This window comes from Rousettus aegyptiacus, unplaced genomic scaffold (assembly GCF_014176215.1).
Source record: "Rousettus aegyptiacus isolate mRouAeg1 unplaced genomic scaffold, mRouAeg1.p scaffold_m13_p_12, whole genome shotgun sequence".
NCBI classification, from domain to species: domain Eukaryota; kingdom Metazoa; phylum Chordata; class Mammalia; order Chiroptera; family Pteropodidae; genus Rousettus; species Rousettus aegyptiacus.
The window spans coordinates 91,614,909-91,635,965 of record NW_023416287.1 but is presented as its reverse complement, the minus strand read 5'-3'; the positions used below and the strand labels follow the sequence as shown (position 1 = coordinate 91,635,965).

General features: G+C 52.3%; 1 protein-coding gene across 2 annotated transcripts; it reads left to right on the top strand.

Moving 5' to 3' along the window:
* The first annotated feature begins 218 nt into the window (after nucleotides 1-218).
* LOC107512641 (cytochrome b5) lies at nucleotides 219-20,235 on the top strand. Of its 2 annotated transcripts, XM_016148395.2 has the most exons (5): nucleotides 221-458; nucleotides 14,462-14,590; nucleotides 15,437-15,466; nucleotides 18,167-18,201; nucleotides 19,862-20,235. In XM_016148395.2, the coding sequence occupies exons 1-5, from the start codon at nucleotides 330-332 to the stop codon at nucleotides 19,941-19,943; spliced, it is 405 nt and encodes a 134-aa protein (XP_016003881.1). In that variant the 5' UTR covers nucleotides 221-329; the 3' UTR covers nucleotides 19,944-20,235. The 2 variants fall into 2 exon arrangements, with proteins under 2 accessions (XP_016003882.1, XP_016003881.1); XM_016148396.2 differs by lacking the exons at nucleotides 18,167-18,201; nucleotides 19,862-20,235 and adding an exon at nucleotides 17,176-18,160 and having other exon boundaries at nucleotides 219-458.
* Nucleotides 20,236-21,057: the final 822 nt, after the last annotated feature.

Genomic DNA, 21,057 nt, shown 5'->3' with positions numbered 1-21,057 from the left:
CAGGTGCAAGGGAAGCCCCGCCTCGCCCCCTCCCCGCGCGCTCCAAAAGTCAGAATCGTGGAGGGCATCTTCCACAGCCAATCAACAGCCGCTTTGGGCGGGGCGCTTTAGGAGTAGGTCGGTGAGGGCGGGCCGGTTGAGTGACACGGATTCTGACCAATCATCGGAGGCTGTGCGCTGGCCTTCCCCCTCTGTGGCTCCGGCCGCCCTGCCCCTGGCGCCGGTCCCGGGAGCGGGGACTGTGCCCGGCCTGGCTCATTTTAAGCGCCCGCTCTCCTCCGTCCGGTTCCGCTGGTGTCTGCAGGGCCTGAGGCTCGCCGCTTTCCGAAATGGCCATGGCGTCGGACAAGACTGTCAAGTACTACACCCTGGAGGAGATCCGGAAACACAACCACAGCAAGAGTACCTGGTTGATCCTGCACCATAAAGTGTATGATTTGACCAAATTTATGGAGGAGGTGAGTTGGCGAGGCGCGACGCGGACCCAGGCTTGGAGGTATCCTGCAGCGATGTTTCGCATCGCTGTGAGATTGACGTGCGCGGCTCTGTGTGCGCGCCCGACGCTGCTCACCCAGCTCTGCACACCTGGGCTTGGTCCCCGTGCTGGCACCCCTGTGTGTGCGCCCCCAAGTCTCCACATTTCTCTGTGCATACCTGTCTCAGCACATCGGGGTCAATCCCAGTTTCTTAGCCCCGTTTCCGCACACCTGGGAGTTCTCTCCGCGTCTGCGCCTCTGGAGTCCGCACACCTGTGCGAGTCCACCTGGGAGCCACCGGAGGCGCCTAGGCCAGCACCACTCAGCCCTTGGTGGGAAGCAAAATCGCGGCTGGAGCAGCTTGTCTAGCTACGCGGACGGGTTTTGAACGATCCCTTTTATCCTTGAGTTTGCGTAGATTGCGGCCTCCATGTGGGTGGGACAGGGGTCATTCCACTTCAGTTATGCCCGGAGTGGATTCCTAACAGCCGGTTGGAGACTAGCCACCTCGCAAGCTGTGGGATCCCGCAGGAGGGGACCCTGAGTCCCTTCTGCGGTGGGAGTATGTGGGCGGCACGCGCTCTCTCCCAGCCCCCAGAGGCCCACCCCACCACCCACCTGCTTTCATCTAGAAGGCAATCAATGATTGTTAACGAATCTGATGGGGACTTTACAGCGAGGTGAATAAAGTGCAGAGCTCCTGGGGCTGTGGGAGTGGGTGTGTGGCTGGCCTTGAAGATGGAAGAGCGACAGAGTAGTAAAAACGCTGACAGTGGGGCTCCATCCTTCCTTAAGCAACTTTGGAAGTTGTAAAACAACTTCTGCTTAACTTAAAGGAAAACATTCGTTTTATAAGATCCTATGCTGTAGGGTAGGACTTTTGCAGTAAATTCCAAGGGGATTTTCTTTGCCACCTCTGGATGTATTTTATCACTATGGGGGAGTCTCAGTCATAAATCTTAATACTTAAACTTTCCCTCAGACAATAAAGGAGAATGTTATGGGAATTCTTTACATAATTTGCCAGGATAACTAAGATAAAGAGGCCTAAGCTTAGCTGAATCAATTGAGACTTTTGTTTTGCAGAGATTTTTTTTTTTTTGAACTGCTTTTAAAAATGTCGAAGTTTATTACCAAGATATTTTATTATAAACTTGTTACTTGGTGGAGTGCCAGAAGATAAAATAGTGTCCCAGTTCAGTTAGGAGTGGTTTCTGGCTGGGAGTCACATTTGAACTGTCCCTTCTTCTGAACTTCAGTTTATTTGCCATTAGAGTTTCTTGAACTAAAGACCCTGACTGTAATGTCGGATGTGATTGACTCTAAATGTCTGCTTGCGGCTGTCCCTTGCGCCCTGCCCCGTGTGAGTCATTCTGGGTTTCTGAGATCCCGTGTACACTTTCTTTCTTTATGTCTATTGAAAAGAGTAGCGTTTATAAAGAATGATAGGCTATTATTCTGTCCTAAACATTGTGCTGTACAGGAGGACTTCCAGACCTCCTTCCACCAGATGTCAGTAGTACCCCCCTGCCACTTGTGACAACCAAAAATGTCTCCAGTTTTTGCCAAAAGTTCCCTTGGGGACAAAAATCATTCCTAATCTGGACTCCCCACCTTAAAATTCGTTTTATATAACTTTTAAGGGTAAATTTCTCAGAAGGAGATAGAGAAGATCATTAAACCCCACCATAAACCCTTTACCTTTCCTTCTTCTGAGGCAGGAAAGGGGCAAGAGATGCAGACAGGTCATTCAGTGGCTAAGTTAGCTGACAACGGATTCCTTTGTTCTTTCTCACTCAGTTTTCAGTACTGTTTTTGAAAGTAGCTTGGGGAGAATGCCTCTCAAGTAAAATGTGATGAAATGAGTTTATCACTAATATTTGATAACTAATACTTACAGTGTGGTAGCAAAAAACTGCCGTTTATAATGAGATAGATGAAAACCAGTTTGCAGCAGTTCCTAGACGCTTTGCTTTTCTCAGTTGGTACTGGGCACAGCCCCCCTTGCAGTCACCCCACTGGGCCTGGAATTCGGCTCACACGCCCTCTCTGTTCCTCACGCCCTTCCTTTTGATTAGTTGATGGGGTATCTGCTGAGCTCTGAGAGCCTCCCTCTCCCTCGCCAGACTGGAAGCTTCCAATCCAGGAAGAGGAATGACAAAGCAGTGCTGCGGACCGGAACAGCGACACAGAAAGCCGGCCAGCAGTCCCAGAGGGCAGGGGGAGCCTCAGGCTGGGCTCCGTAGTGAGTAGGGCCTCCAGTCAGCAGGGGCAGGAGTGGAGAGGACGAGGCTGGTGCACAGCCTGGTGTGGACTAAGGCAGAAGAGGAAGGCGGCTGGCGCCAGGGCTGTGGACCAGCGAGGGTGACGGCGTGCTTGCCACCTGCTCCAGCCGGCCACCGTAGGTGCCAGCCTTCCCACAGTACCCTGTTTCCACTTGTGGGGACACATGTTCAGCGTGCTGTCTCTACTGTCTGTTCTCACTTTCTGTGACCATCTCTGCGTAATGCAGTGTCCTAGGCTTCGGCTTCCCGCCCCAGCATGGCCGTCCTGGGACCCCTGCCCCTGCCTTCTTGCATCTTAAACCTCAACACTCCTCCTTCAGAGACCTACAGGATGCTCTGCCAGGAATCTTCCTTCTTCCGGGGACTTCCTGTTCCGTAACTTTATGAGGCGGGTGCTGTGTGTCTCATCCCTACTTATGAAGCAGAGGAAGGCACCCCGAAGACCCGTCTCTTCCACCAACCACCCCCGCCCTCTTTCTTTCATCGTTTAAAAGCTCCAGAAATGTATGAAGCCTTTGTATGTTGACTAAAGAATATTGTTTTCTCTAATTTACCTAAATATGAAAGGTTTTTTTTTTTTTTGGGGGGGGGGTTGGGCCTCTAAAGTGAACTCTCAGTCATGGGCTAGTCCTCCTCATCCTATGAACTCACCCATTGGTACGGACAACATGACTTTTTGTGACTTCTTTCAGACGTCTGCATTCATGTCAAGAAGATATGGAATAGGGTGGGAGGAAGGGGTCCTGTTTTTCCCGTCTCCGGTCCGTGCACACAGTAGGCCAAATGCTTTACGTGCATGAGACCCTCCTTTGCATTTGTCCCGTAATCCTCAAAGCAGTCCCCTCAGGTCGGAGCAGTGGTGGCCTCCTCGTCACAGGTAAGGCACCTGTGGCTCAGGGGGTTCCGTGACCTGCTCAAGGAGCGCGGCCAGGAGGAGCGCGGCCGGGACGCGGAGTCCCCGCCTGAGCTGCCTGCTGACCCTGTGCCTCGGCAGCCCAGAGCCCTTGGGCGGTGTGAAGAGGAGCGGAGCTTTCACGGACAGCGGCCACCCCGTCGCTCGCTGCGCGCTTCCCCGTGTCTGGGATTCCCCGCAGGACCCGGGGAGGGAGCCCGGGAAGCTGTGGACGGAAAGGTGCAGCGAGCGGAGAACCCTCGGGAGGGAAGAGGGCAGAACCGCCGTTCTCCCCGCCCGTCCTCATGTCCCTGTGCCACCGCCCAGGAGGTGGAGGAGGCAGCCGGTCCGGTTCTCCACGGCGGAGCCTTCAGGGACTGTTCCTGACGCACAGGGCCTCCAGGGGCCTCGAGAGTCAGTGTCGTGTTGTTTAAGATCATTTGCCCGTGTGTGAGGCGTGTGTGAGGGGGTTAAATGTTGTTTTCAGAAGACTGCTGAAGAGGCTGGCCTGGGAGGGATTGTTTTGAATGGAAATCTGATGTGGTCGCTGCTCTGACAAAACTCACCCCCGGGTCCAGCCAGTGCCCTGCCCGACCTTCCCCGCCCCTGGCTGGGCCCGTGGGTCCTTGTCCTCTGCGGGTTCAGCCGATGTCTTGTCCGACCCTGCCTGCCCCTCGCTGGACCTGTGGGTCCTTGTCCTCTGCGGGTTCAGCCGATGTCTTGCCCAACCCTGCCTGCCCCTCGCTGGACCTGTGGGTTCTTGTCCTCTGCGGGTTCGGTCACTGCCCTGCCCGCCTCCCTGCTGACCATGGGTTCTTGTCCTCCGCGAGTGACACCTTCTTTCCTTGTCTGCCAGCGTCCCCATCCCACTTAAACATCGCGCCCTGGGGACCATCGTGGGAAGAGCCTTCCCTCTGGCCACTGTGTCTCTGCGTGGTCCTTCCCCGTGGTCCTTCCCTCCGGCCACCGTCCCTCTGCGTGGTCCTTCCCCGTGGTCCTTCCCTCCGGCCACCGTCCCTCTGCGTGGTCCTTCCCCGTTGTACGTGTCGCACACCTGAACACCAGCGGTGGTGAGGTTATGACCTCTGTCCCGCGCCCTTCGGAGCACGTGTCCTGACAGGGCCTTCAAGGTTTCTTCGCTTCCAGCAGACCGAGGGTCGGTTGCTCAGAGTTTTTAGTTTGAGTAATGTTTGTTGTTATTCCATTAAAAATGTAATTTCTGGAAAAAAATCAAAAAACTTCATCTCGTGGAAAGTCGTTTCTCTGCTCGTTCCTCCACACGGCCTCCCTTGGCACATGGAGTAAAGTCTCAGCCCCTCCGGGCTTAAGGCACCCGCACTACCTGTCCCGCACCTCCCCGCCTGTGCGGTCTCCGCCCAGCGCCTGGGCCCCCTGCTTCTCAAACCAGTCTGGCTGGTTTCTGCCCTACCGCCTCTGTGTTTCCGCCCTCTTCGAGTCACAGCTCAGTGTCTTTTCCTGGAAATAGGACTTTTCTGTCACATCGCCCTGGTTCTCGTCCCCGCACTTACTTACTTCCGTGGGCAGCAGGTCTTTCCCCACCTGACGGCGGGCCCGCGCCCTCCCCCCCCCGCGCCTGCCTGCCTGCCTGGGCGCGCGGTGGTCCTGAGCATCCCTTCGGCGGGCGGCCGGAGGGCACGGGCACGGCCGTCCTCTGTCACTGTCTTCGCTCTTCACGCACGGCACACGCTTGTATTAGTACGACGCGAAGTAGTCTTGGTCCATAGCCGTTTGCCTGGAATTCTGTCCTGGGTGGTCGACCGCTGAGAAGTGAGTAGGACTTTATTGTGACAGCTCACCTGGTGACGTAGCCTCAGCATGGAACTCGAATGACACAGGAAGTGAGTAGGAAGGAAGCGAGGAGGTAGGCGTGAGGGCGGGGTCTCGCGTGCCTTTCCCGCCGGGGACCCCGGGAGCCCCCGCGGGTTGCTATGTGTGCCGTGTGCGTTTGAGTCCTGGGGCTGTGGCACTGCAGGACCTTCCGCCGGCACAAGGGCGACCCGCCTCTCCCCACCCCTGTCAGCGCTTACCCGCCGTTCAGCTCTAGAGTCTTGTCATTTGAGGTTGTCTTTTCTCAGCGAGCACGGCGCCCTGGAGACCCGTTCAGGCTGCTCGTTCCTCTTCCCACGCGTGCGCCCGCCCCGGAGGAGCGCCGAGGCCTCTCCAGCCGGGGCCGCTGCGCATGGGCTGCAGCCCAGTCACCCTTCTGTAGCGACTGACCTCTCGTTGACACTCACAAGCTTAGCCATTCCGTCACTACCGAGTCCCCTCCGGGGGCTGCCGGGCTCGCGTGCAGGCTTTCATGTGGACGGCAGCCCTTATTCCCTGGGACCAGGACTCACGAGGGCGACCGCCGGACCATCTTGTGAGTGGATGTTTCCCTTTTTAGGACAGACGAGGTGCTTCCCCGAGTGCCTGTACGTCGTGCACCCCACCAGCTGTGTGTAGCGGGGTCAGCGTTCCACGCTTTCACCAGCTTTCACCAGCGTTTGAGCGTTCACCGGTCGTTCTTAGTGATTTTTTTTTTTCCCAATTATAGTTGGTATACAAGCTGCAGTCTGTGTGTGTGTGTGTGTGTGTGTGTGGTGTTAATCATAGCCATTCTAATGGGCGTGCGGTGCTATTTCCCCGTGGTTTTAATTCACGTTTCCTTACTGGCTAGTGCGGTCGGACTTTTTTTTCATATGTTTCTTTGCCATCCATACATCTTTTGGGAAGAACCGCCCGCTCAAGTCTTCTGCCCATTCATTATCTGTGTGGATCGTTTGATTCCTTGTTGAGTGTAGAGAGTGCTTTCTGTATTCTGGATATAAGTCCTTTGTCAGGTATATTAGCAAAAATTTTCTCGCAGTCTGTGGCTTGTCTTTTCGCTCTCTTAAGAAAGCGAGGAACAAAAGTTCTTAATTTTTAGGAAGTCCAGTTTATCCATTTATTCCTGTGCGTGTCATGCTTTTGCTATCATGTCTCTGAACTCTTCGCCTAATCCTAAGTCTCTTCGAAAAATTTTGCATTTTATATTTCGATCCGTGATGTATTTTGGGTTAATTTTTGTATAAAGCGTGAGGTTCAGGTCAAGATCCAGGCAGTGGCTGAAGGACTGCCTGGCTGGCTAGTTGTGTTCCAGTTAAGTGACTCGCTGTGTGCCAGCCAGCGAGACGTGTTCAGGCATGGCAGAATGAATCGTGTCGGTGGCCAATCGTTTATTATCTCACCTCTAAAAGTAGCCAAGAATTCTGCTTCTCTTTTCAGAGAGGGAATCGTCACAGCATCCTGGAGGCGAACTGCCAGCCCGTGCTCACAGCTGCTTACCTGCCGGTTCTCGTCCCAGCGACGTCTGGGACCCTTTCCCCTAGACGTTCATTGTCGTTACGCTATCTTGTTTCTGTTGACGCCTGTAACTTGGTTCTGCTGTGGCTTAGAGTCAGGCTACTTGATTTAATCCGGGGAAATCAGTTGAAGATGAAGTTGGAGGTCGGAGAAAGGCAGTCCCTTGGGGTTTGGTGCCGGACGCAGCCTTCAGCGGTTTAAAGGGTTATATTGCCTGAATGCGTAGGATAGGCCAGGCATTCTCTGGTGATATCACTCACTCTTCTCCGCAGTTTAAGATGGTGGGGTATTCGATGGAAGCTCAGGACGTCCAGCACCTTCCTGGGTCGCCTGCTAAGGCATGACAGGCCGGACCTTGATTCAGGCTCCGGCATGTCCAGGCCTGTGCCTTTCCCACCGCTCAGTGCCGCCTAGACACAGAAGCTGTGCCAACCGGAGGACACTCCGTAAGTTCTAGAACGTGACGTGGCCACCTGGGGAGTGTGAGAAGGGAGCCGTCAGAGCCCGCGAAGGGGTCAGGTGGGCGTCTCAGAGGCAGAGGGGCTCCAGTGAGCAAGGGCCAAACGTGCGACTCACGGGGGTTCAATTTGGCATTTAGATAAATGACATGGGAAAGGGCTGTTTACAGAGCAGTCGGGAAGCGATCCACGCTTAATGCTCCCTTTGAATCGCTTCCGCACAATCCAGTAACAAACGAAAAATCAAACAGGGCACTCCTGTACCCGTAAAACCGGGTTATGTGCACGGCCTGCCGCTGCTCTGGGCCTGTGTGATGGCCCTCGTCCTTAGCTTGGAACCGCCCGCTTGCTCGCCTCGTGAGCAACTGCTGAACCCTTCCCACCAGCGTCCCCAGGGTCCCCGCCCTGGCCCCTCTCAGCTTCGGCTCTCGCAGGCGGCCCGTCCATCCGTCGTGCTGCCTCCTGGACCTGGGCTGCCGGTGCTTAGCCGTCACCCGTCTGCAGGTCCGTTTGCTCCCGAGACGGGAACTCCCTGAGGCCAGGGCCGCGGCTGCCCGTCATGGCAACGAATGAGCTGAGCGTGGCACTTGGCAGATGTGAGAGGGGCAAACGGGTCTCGTCAGCGGGCTGGCCAGCGCATGGACAGGCCTCATAGTGAGCCTCATCATGTGCTCTTCAAAGTGAAACAGGAAGAAGCAATGCAGAGGATGCTCGTCAGCCTGTCCTGGCCTCCAGGATCCGGTGGGGGCACGTGCAGCCCAGGGCAGTGCAGGTGCAGAGGTGGCTCCTCCACGGTGCCCACGGGGGCCATGCGAAAGGGAGGCTGAGGAACCCCACCAGCCCCCGGGCTGTCACGCGCTGCCTCCTCAGAAAACTGGCATCTGGAAGTGAGAGAGAACATGGGGCGGGCGCCCCTGTGGTTCTACTTTGAATCCTGTGCAGATCGTTTGGCGTGCAAGCTTCTCTGAGTTCTCATCTTTCATGTGACTATTGCAGATAATCCCTTTTTTTTTTTTGTTGCTTAATCATTGTTTACAGACACCCTTCACTCCACCTTTTTTGGCAGTGTTGAATGTTTAGATTAAAAGATTGTGTTTAAAACTCTAAAACCTGTGGACTTTGGGTCCCACTCATCACATTGAAGTGGAAAGCGTTTTTTTTTGTTGTTTTTGTTTTTCGCTTGGTTTAAGTGAACACTCAGAGGGACTGGACTTTGGTGCATATTTTGACATCGTAGTACAGTGAGTTTCTTTACAGGGACAACTTTCTAGCCACATAGATCTCTGAGATAGCAAGGGGGGAGGGGGGAGGGGGAGAGAATGTGTGTGTCTGTGTCTGTCTGTCCTTTGAGTCTTTCTTAGTGGGGCGAAGAAGGTCGGGCCATGACAGTTTCTTAGGGTCTAGAAGAAGTGAGAGAGACCTCCTCTAAATCTCAAAAGGGAAATAAGTCTATGAAAAAACTTTATTTTTAAGGGATCTTCTCTAAAGTCATTTTGTTCAGAAACAGAAAAATAGTCATTTCATTTGTGTGTTCTAAAAAAAGGAGAGGCTGGACTAAGTCAGACACTGGGGTTCTGGTCCTATTTCCTTCATGAAATGTCAGTGTGACTTCGGGCTTAATTTCTCTGAGTCCCTGTTTCTCCATCTGTGGATTTAAGGGTGCTGGGTCTCAGAAGGTGCTTTTAAACCCTGAACTTCGGGGGTTTTCACCTTCGGGCTGCCCTCCTGAGTCTAGATCTCCAACCGAGTTTGAGGGTTTCGATGCCAGGCCCAGAGAACAGGTGGAGGGCGGCAGAACTTTGGGGAATTGGAAAGTGCCTTATTAGTAAGGTCGCAATCTGTGCCGGATGTGGGTGGCGGGGCAGTGAGGGGCTGGCGAGGTTCTGTGCGGCCCACGCGGAGCAGGTGGCTGCAGGCCTGTGGCGTGCGCCGCCTGTTCAGACTTGTTGCCCATCGGCACTCTGGTGGCCGGCCCCTCGGGAGCTCCTTCCTGCCTGCCATTCCACCCCGGCTCCCAAGCCCTTCCATCCGTCATCCGGTCCATGCTCGCCGTCCGGCCGTGTCAGTCAGTGCTCCCCAGAGAAACAGTCCCAGCCGGGGACGTTGCACGTCACCCCACGTGGAGATGGGGAGAGGTTTGTTCTGAGGAGGGCCCAGGAGTCCGCAGGCGTGCATCCACAGGCTGACCCCGGGGAGCTGGCGGTGTAATTCAGTTCGAGTCTGCAGGCCTGAGCGCAGGGGGCCCGCGGTGGAAGTCCGAGTTCCAGGGCAGGAGGAAAAGAGGTAGCCGGTCACAGCACGTCAGTGAGGTGACAACGAGGCGTCAGGCTGAGAAAGGCCAACTCTCCTTCCTCTGCCCTGTGTTCTCTCCAGGCCCTTCCTGGGTGGGGCCGCCCACTCCAGGAGCCCCTCTCCTCTCCCAGGCCGCCCGACTCGTGGGGAAGCTGTCCCCCGGATGCACCCAGGGTCCGTCCGGTGGGCACGCACGACGAGCCCTCGCACGCCGCACGGGGTTCGCGGCGTCTGTGTCCTCTCTGACCTCCCGCTCCCCGGCACGTTCCGGCCGGCCGGCCGCCTCCGTGCCCCGGGCCTCGAGCGCGCCGTCCTCATCCGCTCTGCGGGTCCAGTTTCTAGCCTAATGGGGCCCGATTGTTGTTTAAGATGTTTATTAAAATGGCCCAATTGTTTAAACATAAGATAAATGAAGATGATCCCTTAACGCTTCTCTAACTGTTTGATGTCTCTGGAGACCATGATCCCGTTGATGATGAGGGGAAGATCCGAGCTTTTCCTGTTTGTTAGCATTGTCCAAAGGACTGTCGATATTGTGTAATTCATTATGGCTGCTTGGTGTCCAGTCAAGAAAAATCGATCAGGTTTGTAATATTTTTTTCCTTTTTCGACCTCTCACTCTTTTTTTTTTTTGAACACAGAGTATACCTTTAGATCGCTGAGCGCCAGAGGCTCAGTGCGTGCCATTCGTTGGAATGACCAATGGCCGAGGCGGGCGGCCTCAGCTCCCTCGGGACCAGGCGGGCGCATGTCAGTGAACACAGGCCATCTTCCTCAGTCACCTTCCTGTGGAAGGGCCGAGCCTGTCGCTGAGTTCATCGATACCCATTTAACACTGTTTTCTGACTTACCTACATTTCCCTCCTTTCCGTATGTATTTGGCAGATGCTTGACTTCGGTAAATCCTCAAATTCTCAAGTACGTTTACGACTATAATTCTCTCACTGATGGTGTAACTGACAGCCGATGAGACCGCTTCAGACCTTTCGTGGCTGTAAAAGGAGGACTAAGCCGTGCAACGATTCATTTATGTCGTTCGCATAAGCAGACGTGGGAGCTACTGGCCCGGCACGCGACGCGCTCCGGCGGCCGCCTCCCCCACCCCGGTCCCACCCCGGACCCGGTTCCCAGCCTTTGGCACCGCCGTCCATTCGATTGTGCACGCCAGATGCTGAGTCAGCATGAGGCATCTCGTCGCACACCCACCATCTTCCCTTGGCGAGAAGCGTCCTCTGCCGCGTGCTCTGTCGCCCTCTTCGTCCGCGGCTGCTCCCGTCCTCCTTAGGCCACTGACACCTCTGGCCTGGATGGGAGGAGCCTCATGGCCTCAGCAGTGGGCTTTTAAACTAGATCTGATTTTGTCGCCCTTTCTTTAGAGCCTCTTGGTGGCCTCTCATTGCTCACAGGATAGAGATCGGTGTCACCGAAGAGGCCCTGGGCCCCGTGTGGCTGCCCCTCCTCCCTGGTCTCGCACGCCCCCTCCTCTGCAGGCCGTTCCGACGTTCGGTCCCGCCCTGGGCTACTCCGACTCCCGCTCTGCCCCTCAGCCCAGCGAAGCCACTCGTGAGCCGTCAGGGCCATGTTCTTCATGGCCCTGCTCTGCCATTTCGGAGCCCTGGGGCTCCCTCGGGCTGTGCAGTCGTGAGCTTTTCCTGCGGGGTCCCTGCGGGACTGTGAGAGCCCTGACCTTGGCTCGCCGGAGGCTTGCCCTTCGCCGCGTGGCACCTGGCAGCACACGGGGCATGTTTGCCAAGCGAGTCGACTTGGGCACATAGTAACCCAAGCGGAAAAGCAGGTCTTCCTCTGGGAAGGTGGGAGCCTTTGTGCGAGGAGGACGACGCCCGGAGACACACGCGTTTCCTCGCCGCCCTCCCTCCCCCCCAGCACGCCCTCCCGTCCTTCCGGCTGCTACAGCTGCTGCCTGTGCGCGGGCCCGAGGGACACCCCAGGGCAGGTTCCTGGCCCAGACGCCCACGTTTGGCTCAGAGTCCTCAGAGGGGTTCAACTCTTGTGTTTCTTCCAGTCGCGCCCCCACGCGACCAGGCGTCTCGGGCTTTTCCTAATCCGTCCGCAGACCCTCAGATGATTGAGCTCACCTGCTGCTCCACCACTTTTCGAAGACTTGCCTTTTCCTTGGCCCACCCGCAAGGCCGTAACCTGCCTGGGAGAGAGAGTCGTACGTTCTCTGAGCGTTTCTGGACAGAAGCCACAGGCAAGCCGTGGTCCCTCTCTGGCAACAGCCAAGATGGCACCGGCACCAGCATTCCCACTTTTTCTTTGTCACTCGCTAGCGCTGACAGGTAAGGAGGAACACGCCCTTTAGTCGTAAGCAAAGCAGCAGGAGAAGAGACAGATGAGTTGCCAGGTTTCACGCCGTGGCGATCTCGACTTGCTGTACCCGGCAGCGTGTCTCTCTCGGGCTCTCCCCTCACGGCATGAGCGTCTCTCAGGGATGACATCAGGAGCTGCAACGAGCCGTTCCCATTCCTTATGGAATCAGGACTTGAGTTACTGTGTTCCAAAAATCAACTTTTAGGCTTCGTTGTCCTAACTAATTATTTTAAAAATCCCAGAGGTAGGGCAAAAGTATCTTAGCATCAGTTCATTTAGTCTATACTATATTTTTTCTCAAATAGTGGTCAGTGAAACCAACATAGGGCAAAATATTCGTCTCTTTCATTCTCTTTTCCTTAGGACACCACCTCACAAATGGCTTAGGCAGGTTTTAAGTCATAGATAGATAGGTAGATATTTACTTTCTCCATTTTAGCACTCGAAAGATCAAATGCTATATTTTTAAAACTTGCCTAATTTTATGATTTTTTTTTTTTAAATAAAAGGCCAACCTATGTTTCTAATCTCATTTGAAATATTCCTTTGAAGATAGGCTGTAACTGGAAAACAGCGATGTACTTTGGGGGTTTTGTCTGTACTCACGTATCCTTGACAGGAACTCAAAGTTAAGGATGTGAGTTAGGCCGCCACATGGAAGGAACAGTCTGTGCTTTTACGCGGTGTGCGGCCAAGTGAGGCATTTCACATCTCCCACGTGGGCTGTGTGCACCTCAGTTCATGGCCAGCCGTAAACCGCCCGTTCCTTGCCGCGGCCTTGCGGGGCGTCAGGAAGCTCTCCCTAGCTTTGCAGGTCAGTCTGCCGCCTGCCGAGGCCACCAGGTGCCTCCCAGGCGTGTTTAAGTGGACTTCCACTGTTCTGAAGGCCCCCAGAAAAGACATTTAAATATGTTTGGAAACGCCTACAGGGCATAACATTTTATACCCCTGTAAAAAGCCATATTGAGGAGTAATGATTTTGGAAAATATTTAATAAAAATGCGGGATAATATTTACCGGTCGTGTGTCATGTGGCGTACATATGTCAACACATGTAACTCTCAGAAACTATGTGATAAGCATCGTTATTTTCCCAGTTTCTTGTGGTAGTACCCCCTAGCCATACTGTCTGAACCGTGTATTGTCTTCTGCTTTTCAGCGAACAAATGTTTTTTTTTTCGAAAATCATTCACACATACACATACGTCTATTCAGGTTTCTCTGGATGGCAAGATTATGGGTGATTTTTATTTTCTTTTTTGTGCTTTTCAATTTTTTTATAATGTAGACAGATGACTTTTACAAATAGCAGAAAAAATAAATAAGTAAATCTTTTAGCGCTAGATAGGTTTAAACAAAGGAGGAAGAGAAACAGCTTTCAAGAAAACCGTCGTCCGCCTTTCTAAAATGCGACGTGCCTGTACGTCTTCTGTTATTGGGAGGAAGTAAGAAGAGGCTGCAGAGGGAATGGTTGGCTCAGGCGTGGGACACTTGTAGGTCGCTCGCTCAAGGGCGGGGTGACTTTGATCTAAGGTGACACTGCAAGCTCAACTTAAGAAGGTTTGTTTTCGTCCTCCCCCTACAAAAGCATTTGGGGCGATGTAACCAAGCACTTTTTAAATCGACTGAGAACCCCTTCCTTTCCTGCAAATGTCTACACTCCTTCACCCACATCCGCGACCGGGCCTCACTTGTCACCCTCCTCCGTCTGCATTGTGGCCCGCCCTGGTTTTGCCAGTTACAGCAGCCAAGAGCACCCAGATCCCTTGGTTGCCCGAAAAGCTCTTCGCACCCCTCCCCTCATGTGCAAGTGAACGCTTTCCTTCTTGGCTATCAGCGAAGTGCCCTTGGGTGGCATTTTGATTTAGTCACTACCGCACCTGCTCTTTTCCTCCTTGCCAGAAGGTGAGTTTTGCAAGGTGCAGGGGACTTGCTTACCCGCCCGCAGGCTGCCGTCTTCTTGTGCAGGCAGGCTCAGAGTGCTTGCCAAAGGTGGATTCCCATCTAAGGGGTGATGGCGCTTGTCCCCACTCAGCCCCGAGAAGTCAAAGAGATGAGACGCAAGAAAAAACAGATCGGGTAAAGATGAAGGAGAGCAGTTTTGAGAGCTTTATGAAAAAGCAAACGATTAAAAAGGTCTGCCCCGTGAGTGATCTGGAGAAGCAGACGCCTTGCTCTTGGGAAGAGTTCCGTCGTACGTTCTAGAAGGAGTTTGAGTACACAGGAGTATGCCGTCGTTACCTCCATCGTGGATGAGTTCTGCGCACGTTGTCACCCCTGACTCCTGGAGCATCCTGTTCGGTTAACCAAACTCGCCACTTCCTTTGCCTCATTTGCTTGGGAAAAAAAGTTTTTTTTTATGTCTGTCTGTCTTTTGAACAGCATCCCGGTGGGGAAGAGGTCTTAAGGGAACATGCTGGGGATGACGCTACTGAGAACTTCGAGGACATCGGGCATTCTTCAGACGCGAGAGAGCTGTCCAAAACGTTTGTCATTGGGGAGGTTCACCCAGTGAGTACCTTGGGGGAGCGGGGGGAGCCTTTAGCTATTTCTTTTTAAGGCTACAGCTTGGCCTTACCCAGGTCTGTAGACATGCAAATTTAATATAAAGGAAAAACAATTCCTCCTGATTTCAGAACACCGTTTTTGCCCAGAAATTTCTTTGCATTTGCCTGATCGCATTTTTCACTGGCATTTAGAGTCAGATTCCTCTAACCCCAAAGCCACGTCCCATGGACAGTGTTTCAAACTCTTAAGTGTCACGGCGTAGCAAATTTTAGATAATTTAGTAGCAAATCTTAAACCCAGCATAATTTTCTTTTTTCTCTTTTTGACCAAAATATTTTTCTCAAATAAACTAACTTTTGTTAGTTTGAAACTCTTTTATTCTGAAAAAATGATTTTAATTTTGTAAGAAAGGCCGGCTCCATTAAATAAGTAAACTCTCCCTTCTGTAAAACCCACATGTCCGGTTCTTCCCGCATCAGCCCAGACCTTAGTGGACGTCGCCGTCGGTGCCAGCTCGTGGACTGACTTTAGGAGGACATGGACCTCACTTAGCTTCGATAAGAGCCGGGATCCGAGCCTGATGCTTGCACGTGCTCTGGCCCGTGTCCATGTGGCGGTCCTGGGTGCTGTGCCCGGGCTGCAACTCCACTTCGAAATCCCACTCAGCACTTAATCTGTCACTAATATTGCAGTCAAGCCCAATGGATCCAACGTTGTGCCTAACAACCCGGATGGTTGAACCTAAAATGCTAATTACTGAACAGTAATGTTTTTTTAAAACTCTCAGTAAAAGTGACTACTGCCATAGATGTTTTTTCATTCCACAATGTGCCTTATTTTTTATTGTAGGACGACAGAGCAAAGATGAGCAAGCCTTCGGTAAGTGTGACCATCTCGGGTGTCTCGGTGGCTGTGGTTTTTGTCACTGCATGTCATACTTGCAAACTGGACGGCGAGGTCCTTTACCGGCCCCATGAGGCCAGCATGGCCATTTCCAGGTTAGGTGGCTATGTGACCTGGTGGCTCAGCAAGTTTTATTCATATGGACTGGTCACTGTGTTTCTCTAGGTAGTCGCGTGTTCTCGATACTTAACGTTTGCATCCTATTTGGCAAAGGATACCTGGTAAAGAGCTCCTTTTTGTAACAAACCGAAAGATTTGACACACCACTTATTTTCAGAGAACTCAAAACCTGATTGAGCAGAGGTCTTACCACGTAAAGCTGCAAGGACACCGCCCTCATCTCTGGGGATGTGCTAGACGTCCAGTAAATAACCTGCTGGATGAATCTAATGCTACTTCATAACTTTTCGATGCATTTCTCCTTAGGAGAGGAAAATACTTCCAGTCATACTAATCGCATGCCCTGGTTCTCTGGCCCTTCTCTCTGAGCCGATCATCTCACTTGCACTTGCCGATAGGTCTAGAGTCAGAATGGGTGACAAAGTTCCTGAAACGCACAGTAGGCAGAGTAGTTCCCGGCCAGTATTAAAGGACTGCTCGAGAAGTTTCTCTGTTTGCTTCGAGAACCCATGTGACTTGTCACGTCAGAGCAGAATGTGGGACAAGAACTTGCTCTTTTTCTTAGAGGTCATAAGCAACTACAGTAAAAGAGAAAACACATGGCCACTTTTCTAGGTCTCTTTTACCCCCGTGGACCGTGGGGGAAGCAGAGACAGTGGTGCTGGGGCCTTGTTCGGGGTCACGCGCGGCCGCGCCACGGCTGGCTCGCATTTCGGGCTCGGTGGTGGCGGCGCGAAAGCTCATGTAGGTGCACGGAAGACGTCACGCTGGCCGCGGTATTTCTGGGTAAGCCCTTCAACTCAGGAGTGAGCCGAGTTAGGGGAACTTATGAATAAGGTGACTCTGATATGCAAAAGCTTGATGGACTTTGTGGACTTTTATAGGGCTTATCACGTACTGAGTTAATGGTTATCCTACTTGAACTCGAACCAGGTGGCAAAGCCTGTAACGAGGACCTCGTCTCTGCCCTGCTCCTTGCTGACATGTTGTTTAGTTACATGCCAAAGCCTAGGTCAGGCCCCGCAGAGCATCGAACAGGGGACAGCATTTCCTTTTTCGTCCCGGTGCCAAGTGGTATTTAAAACAAGCATCCCTGGGTTAAACGCCTCACAGATAACAAGTGGTCAGACACATATACGATCTCTTAAGTCCAGCTCCTTGGAAGATCACCGTCAGCACGCAGGAGGCGTGGCGGGGGGAGGAAGGACAGGCCCGCTGAGCATCCATGCTCGGTGAAATGCACGCGCACGTGCTCAGCATAACCAAACAACCAGTGCAGTTGCCTGCTGGGCACTATTTCAGGCTTAACTTTCCAGCGTGACAATAAGAGTTTACCTCGAACGGTTGTGTTTCAGTTTATGTCTAACAGCTAAATGATATGTTTGCATTTTCCGGTTGCTTCTAAGAATTGTTGTTCATTTTATTTATAAGATACAAAATTTGAAAAATCATCTTGCAGTAGCTGTGAATACGTTGTGCAGTCTCTGAGAATTCATGTTGCTTTAGAAGATGACAACTGTGAAGTTCGCTTTTTAAATGACTGTTTTTCCCCCCTACTGTGTCAGGAATCGTAAAGGCCTGTCTGCAGGTTGGTGGGTCTCAGGACCGCTCCGCTTGCTCTGCCCTCAGAGGCTCCGGCCTTGGTGGGGCTGCTTCAATGCCTCGCCGTGTGGAGCTTTGCCTCTCTGCAGGCCCTGACGCGCTGCTTGTCGCGCTAACGATTTGTTATCCTGTGCTTTGGGAGACGGCAGAGATAAAGCTCAGATCCCGCTGGCTTATTCCTGGCTAGCTTCCTTTGAGGCACTAATACTTCTGCTGGTGTGGAATTTCAAAGACTGCTTCTTAACACATCTTCAAGCCTGGGAAAGTTAATATTTCACGAGGCCTCAGTTATTGAGCCGCTCGGGGAAGTGCGCCTGTTTCCAGAGCCATCGTTGCTTCCTGGCACTGGAGGACGAGCAGGTCTCAGGAGTTCCCGGGAGGTGGAGCAGCCGTAGCTGCGAGAGACCCTAGCGCAGGGCGGGCATCCTCGTTGGAGCTTTCTTGGCCGAGACAATATGAAGCCAGTCTCCGAGGCCCCCACCGTCTTTCCAGAACCATCTGGTCATAGTTCAAGTCCAGGACAGGTCGTCCAGAGTGCTGTGTCATTTAAATGGCAGGGCTTGATTTTTCCTCTTTAGTTGAAATATCTTTTAATATAATCCGGGTAGACGTTTACTTCATATAAGATTTGAATGAAATAACCTGATGTCTTGATTGAACGTTTCATTCAGTCTTGAAGTAAACAGCTCTTCCTAAAGGTAGTGCTGGGGTCGTGTATATGATAAGTCACACCTGTTCTTACTCTCTATGCTGAAGTATTTAGGTGCCTGCCGTGTGCAGGGTATTTTAGGTAGCCTATTCGGTTTTAGCATTTTCTTTCAAATTATCTAGATTATGTTCGAAAAGTTTCAGTGTTTTTTCGAAGCCTGCGTTGAATAGACTGTCGTGGTCGCCTTTCAAAGCAGGCTTTTGCTCAGGTGCTCCCTTCACCTCACCTCCTCTCTTGTGTTGCAGGAATCTCTGCTCACTACCGTTGACTCGAACCCCAGGTAGGTGGTAGTTTTCATTCACAGCGTTGTTGTGGGTGGAAGGCTGATAGGGTCAGGGTTGGACAAGGGGCCTGACCCGAGGGCCCCTCGCAGTGACATCCAGGGTCATCGCCACGGGGCGCCCAGACTGCTCAGGGCATTCCCTCCTCAGCTGTCAGGCAGCTAAGAGGTGGCCAGCTCAGGCGACGCTGGATCTCGCCCTTCAGCCGCATCTGTCCTGGGGAGCAGAAGAAGGCGTCCCCGTCCTCGGTCCTCAGAGCAGCAGGGCAGGCAGATGCCCTGCCCGACCTTCCAGTCTCCAAGCAAACACTTCACTTGTTCCCTTGTGTCATACACGGTCCGTTTTCCGGGGGAAGAGATTGTGTCCGCAAGCCTAGCTTGTCTTTCCTCGGCCCTGAAATGGAGCCCAGTAATCCAGGGGTAGCGTGAACCACCTGTTCTAGGAATTTATTTATTTTTTTAGTCCAAGACCGTATGCACGTGTTTGGCTGTATCACAGGGCAAAATACCTTGCCGTGTGACTCGTATAATTGCCGTCGTATGTACCTGTGTTTTGGACTCACGCTCCGCACCACGCAGGTCCGCCTGTTTCGTTTCTCCCTGGCAGGTGGAGCCGTGCGTCTGTCAGCGTTCTGGTTCGTTCCACCTCACTGTTCACTGTCATGTCAGTTTTCTGAACGGGAACTGAAAACCCACCGAGAGAGCATTACAGCGAGAGAGAATTACCATTTAAATCTCTGCATTAAACTTGATTTCAAGTGGGTCGGTGTGTGCAGAGTGTAAAGGATGGAAAGTTTATGACAGGAAATGGATACGTGTGTATAGGTGTCGTCTGGCTTTATTCAGAGTCTAAAAACCTATAATTTTTTTTTTTTAAAGAAATTAGAGGTTCAGATCTAAATTGAAGACCTACCTAGCTCTGTCCTCAATTCGACCCATGATCTATCATTGATAGTAGATCAAAAATTCTGTGCCTCAGCACAGAACAACATGTCACTTAGGGATTTTTGTGAATTGACCCCAATGGGCCGGAGCTCAGGTGGTTTGGACATGCTGTTTCTTCACGTGGCAAATCTACCACGCACACGTGAAGCTTCGATTTTTCAGAGCGGAATCACAGTACGTCGAGCTGTGCTGCTGGTAGCAATGTTTGTCACTGCAGCGCTCCACGTTCAGGGGACGGGATTCAGCCTCGGCTGGGGAGCTTGTCCGTAGCTCTCCCCAGACAGAAGGGAAGGCCCGAGGTCTTTCGTGCTGTCGTAAATTCTTAACGGACGTGTGGAGCTGGAATAAAACCTGTGAGGAATGCTCTTTTTTGTGAACTTGTGACATGTAACCCAGAGTTGGCGTCCTTTCGCTAAGTCACTAGTCTGAGGTGGCATCTTCTGGGGTTGATTCATAGCTCTTCATGTAAGTTTAGAGAAGTAGGTTCGAGCGGGACAGGAAGGGGCATCAGTTTTCTCACGAGGCCGGAAGGATAGAGCAGTGGCCAGCAGGCCAGCTCAGCTTGCCCTCAGCCACGCGGAGTTGTCTTTCCATCCGAAGGGGTTAGAGAGGTGATTGACACGTGCCGTGGCGATTCTCGCGGGCGTTAGGAGGAGCAGAGACTTGGAGGCCCCTCATCGAACCCTGTGCGAGCATCATTGCTGTTCCTTTCCAGCTGGTGGACCAACTGGGTGATCCCGGCCATCTCGGTGCTGGTCGTAGCCCTGATGTACCACATCTACATGGCGGACAACTAGCTACGTCCTCAGAAGCCAACGAGAGAAAAGACTGCTTCAGACCGGGGAGAATGAAGCCCGTGTCAACCGTTTTAACTGACAGAAACCTTCACCTGCAAAGTAATCGTCAATCACCTCTTTTCCTTTCCTCCTGCGTTAGAAACAAACCAAAAAGAACTGTTTTGTTCTCTCTGCTCGTGCACTTTTGCAGTGTGCCTTTTTATTCATCAACTTCATTTTGATGATCCATGACTACGTAATTTACTTGCTGTTAGCACGGTCTTTTAAAAATATATCTGACTTTTAAAAGATACTACTATGTGTGCCTGTCTTATTTGGTATATAACTGTCTTTAACATTTAAAATCTCAGATTGTTCAGCGGTGTTTCAAAATGCTGATCATTCAGGCCCATGTGGTCTGAATGACGTGAGGAAGGGGAGACCCAGCTGGACGGCCCATATTGCATGTTTCCAGTGCAATCTCTTTTTCAAGGAAATTAAGAAAGGCCCAGAAATTAATAGTGTGAAGATTTGTAATCAGTGTTCTATCCGAAGTGCATGGTAAGAGGAGAATGTGGCCTATCGCACGTAGAAAAGAGACCCCTCTCTCCTTTGATTAAAAAGCACCAGCAACAAAAAAAGCCAGCCCGCGAGCCAGGAGAGGACCCTACCGCTGTCCCATCTCTTGGCTTAAAACCATCATTCCAAAGCAGTTCTCAGGCACATAGGTTCGAAAATTTTAAAAATTCCTCCTTCAGAAGCGAAGACTGTTTCTGCATTGTCATAAGGAAATGTCGATTTCCTAACCTGTCAAAACACAAACTTGAAAGCAATTGTGAGACACTTGGGGTCTAACTTTTGAAGAGATGGAGCCGTTGGTGAGGAGCCGTGAGGGATTCTGGCGAGGCTCTCTGGCCAGCCGGTTCGCTCACCTCGGCTTATTTTCTGTGCCCCGCGCTTTCTGTCTTTCAGACGTGGGAGCCTGGGGTGTGGGGCGGTGAGGGCAGAGCCACCAAGCGCTCGGCGGGTAGCTACTTCCGTGCAAGTTCCCGCTGGCATGCTAGGCGACAGACGAGCAGAGAAGTTCTTCAGAAATAAGCAAGACACATCGGAGAGGAATTGTTTTGTTTTTACA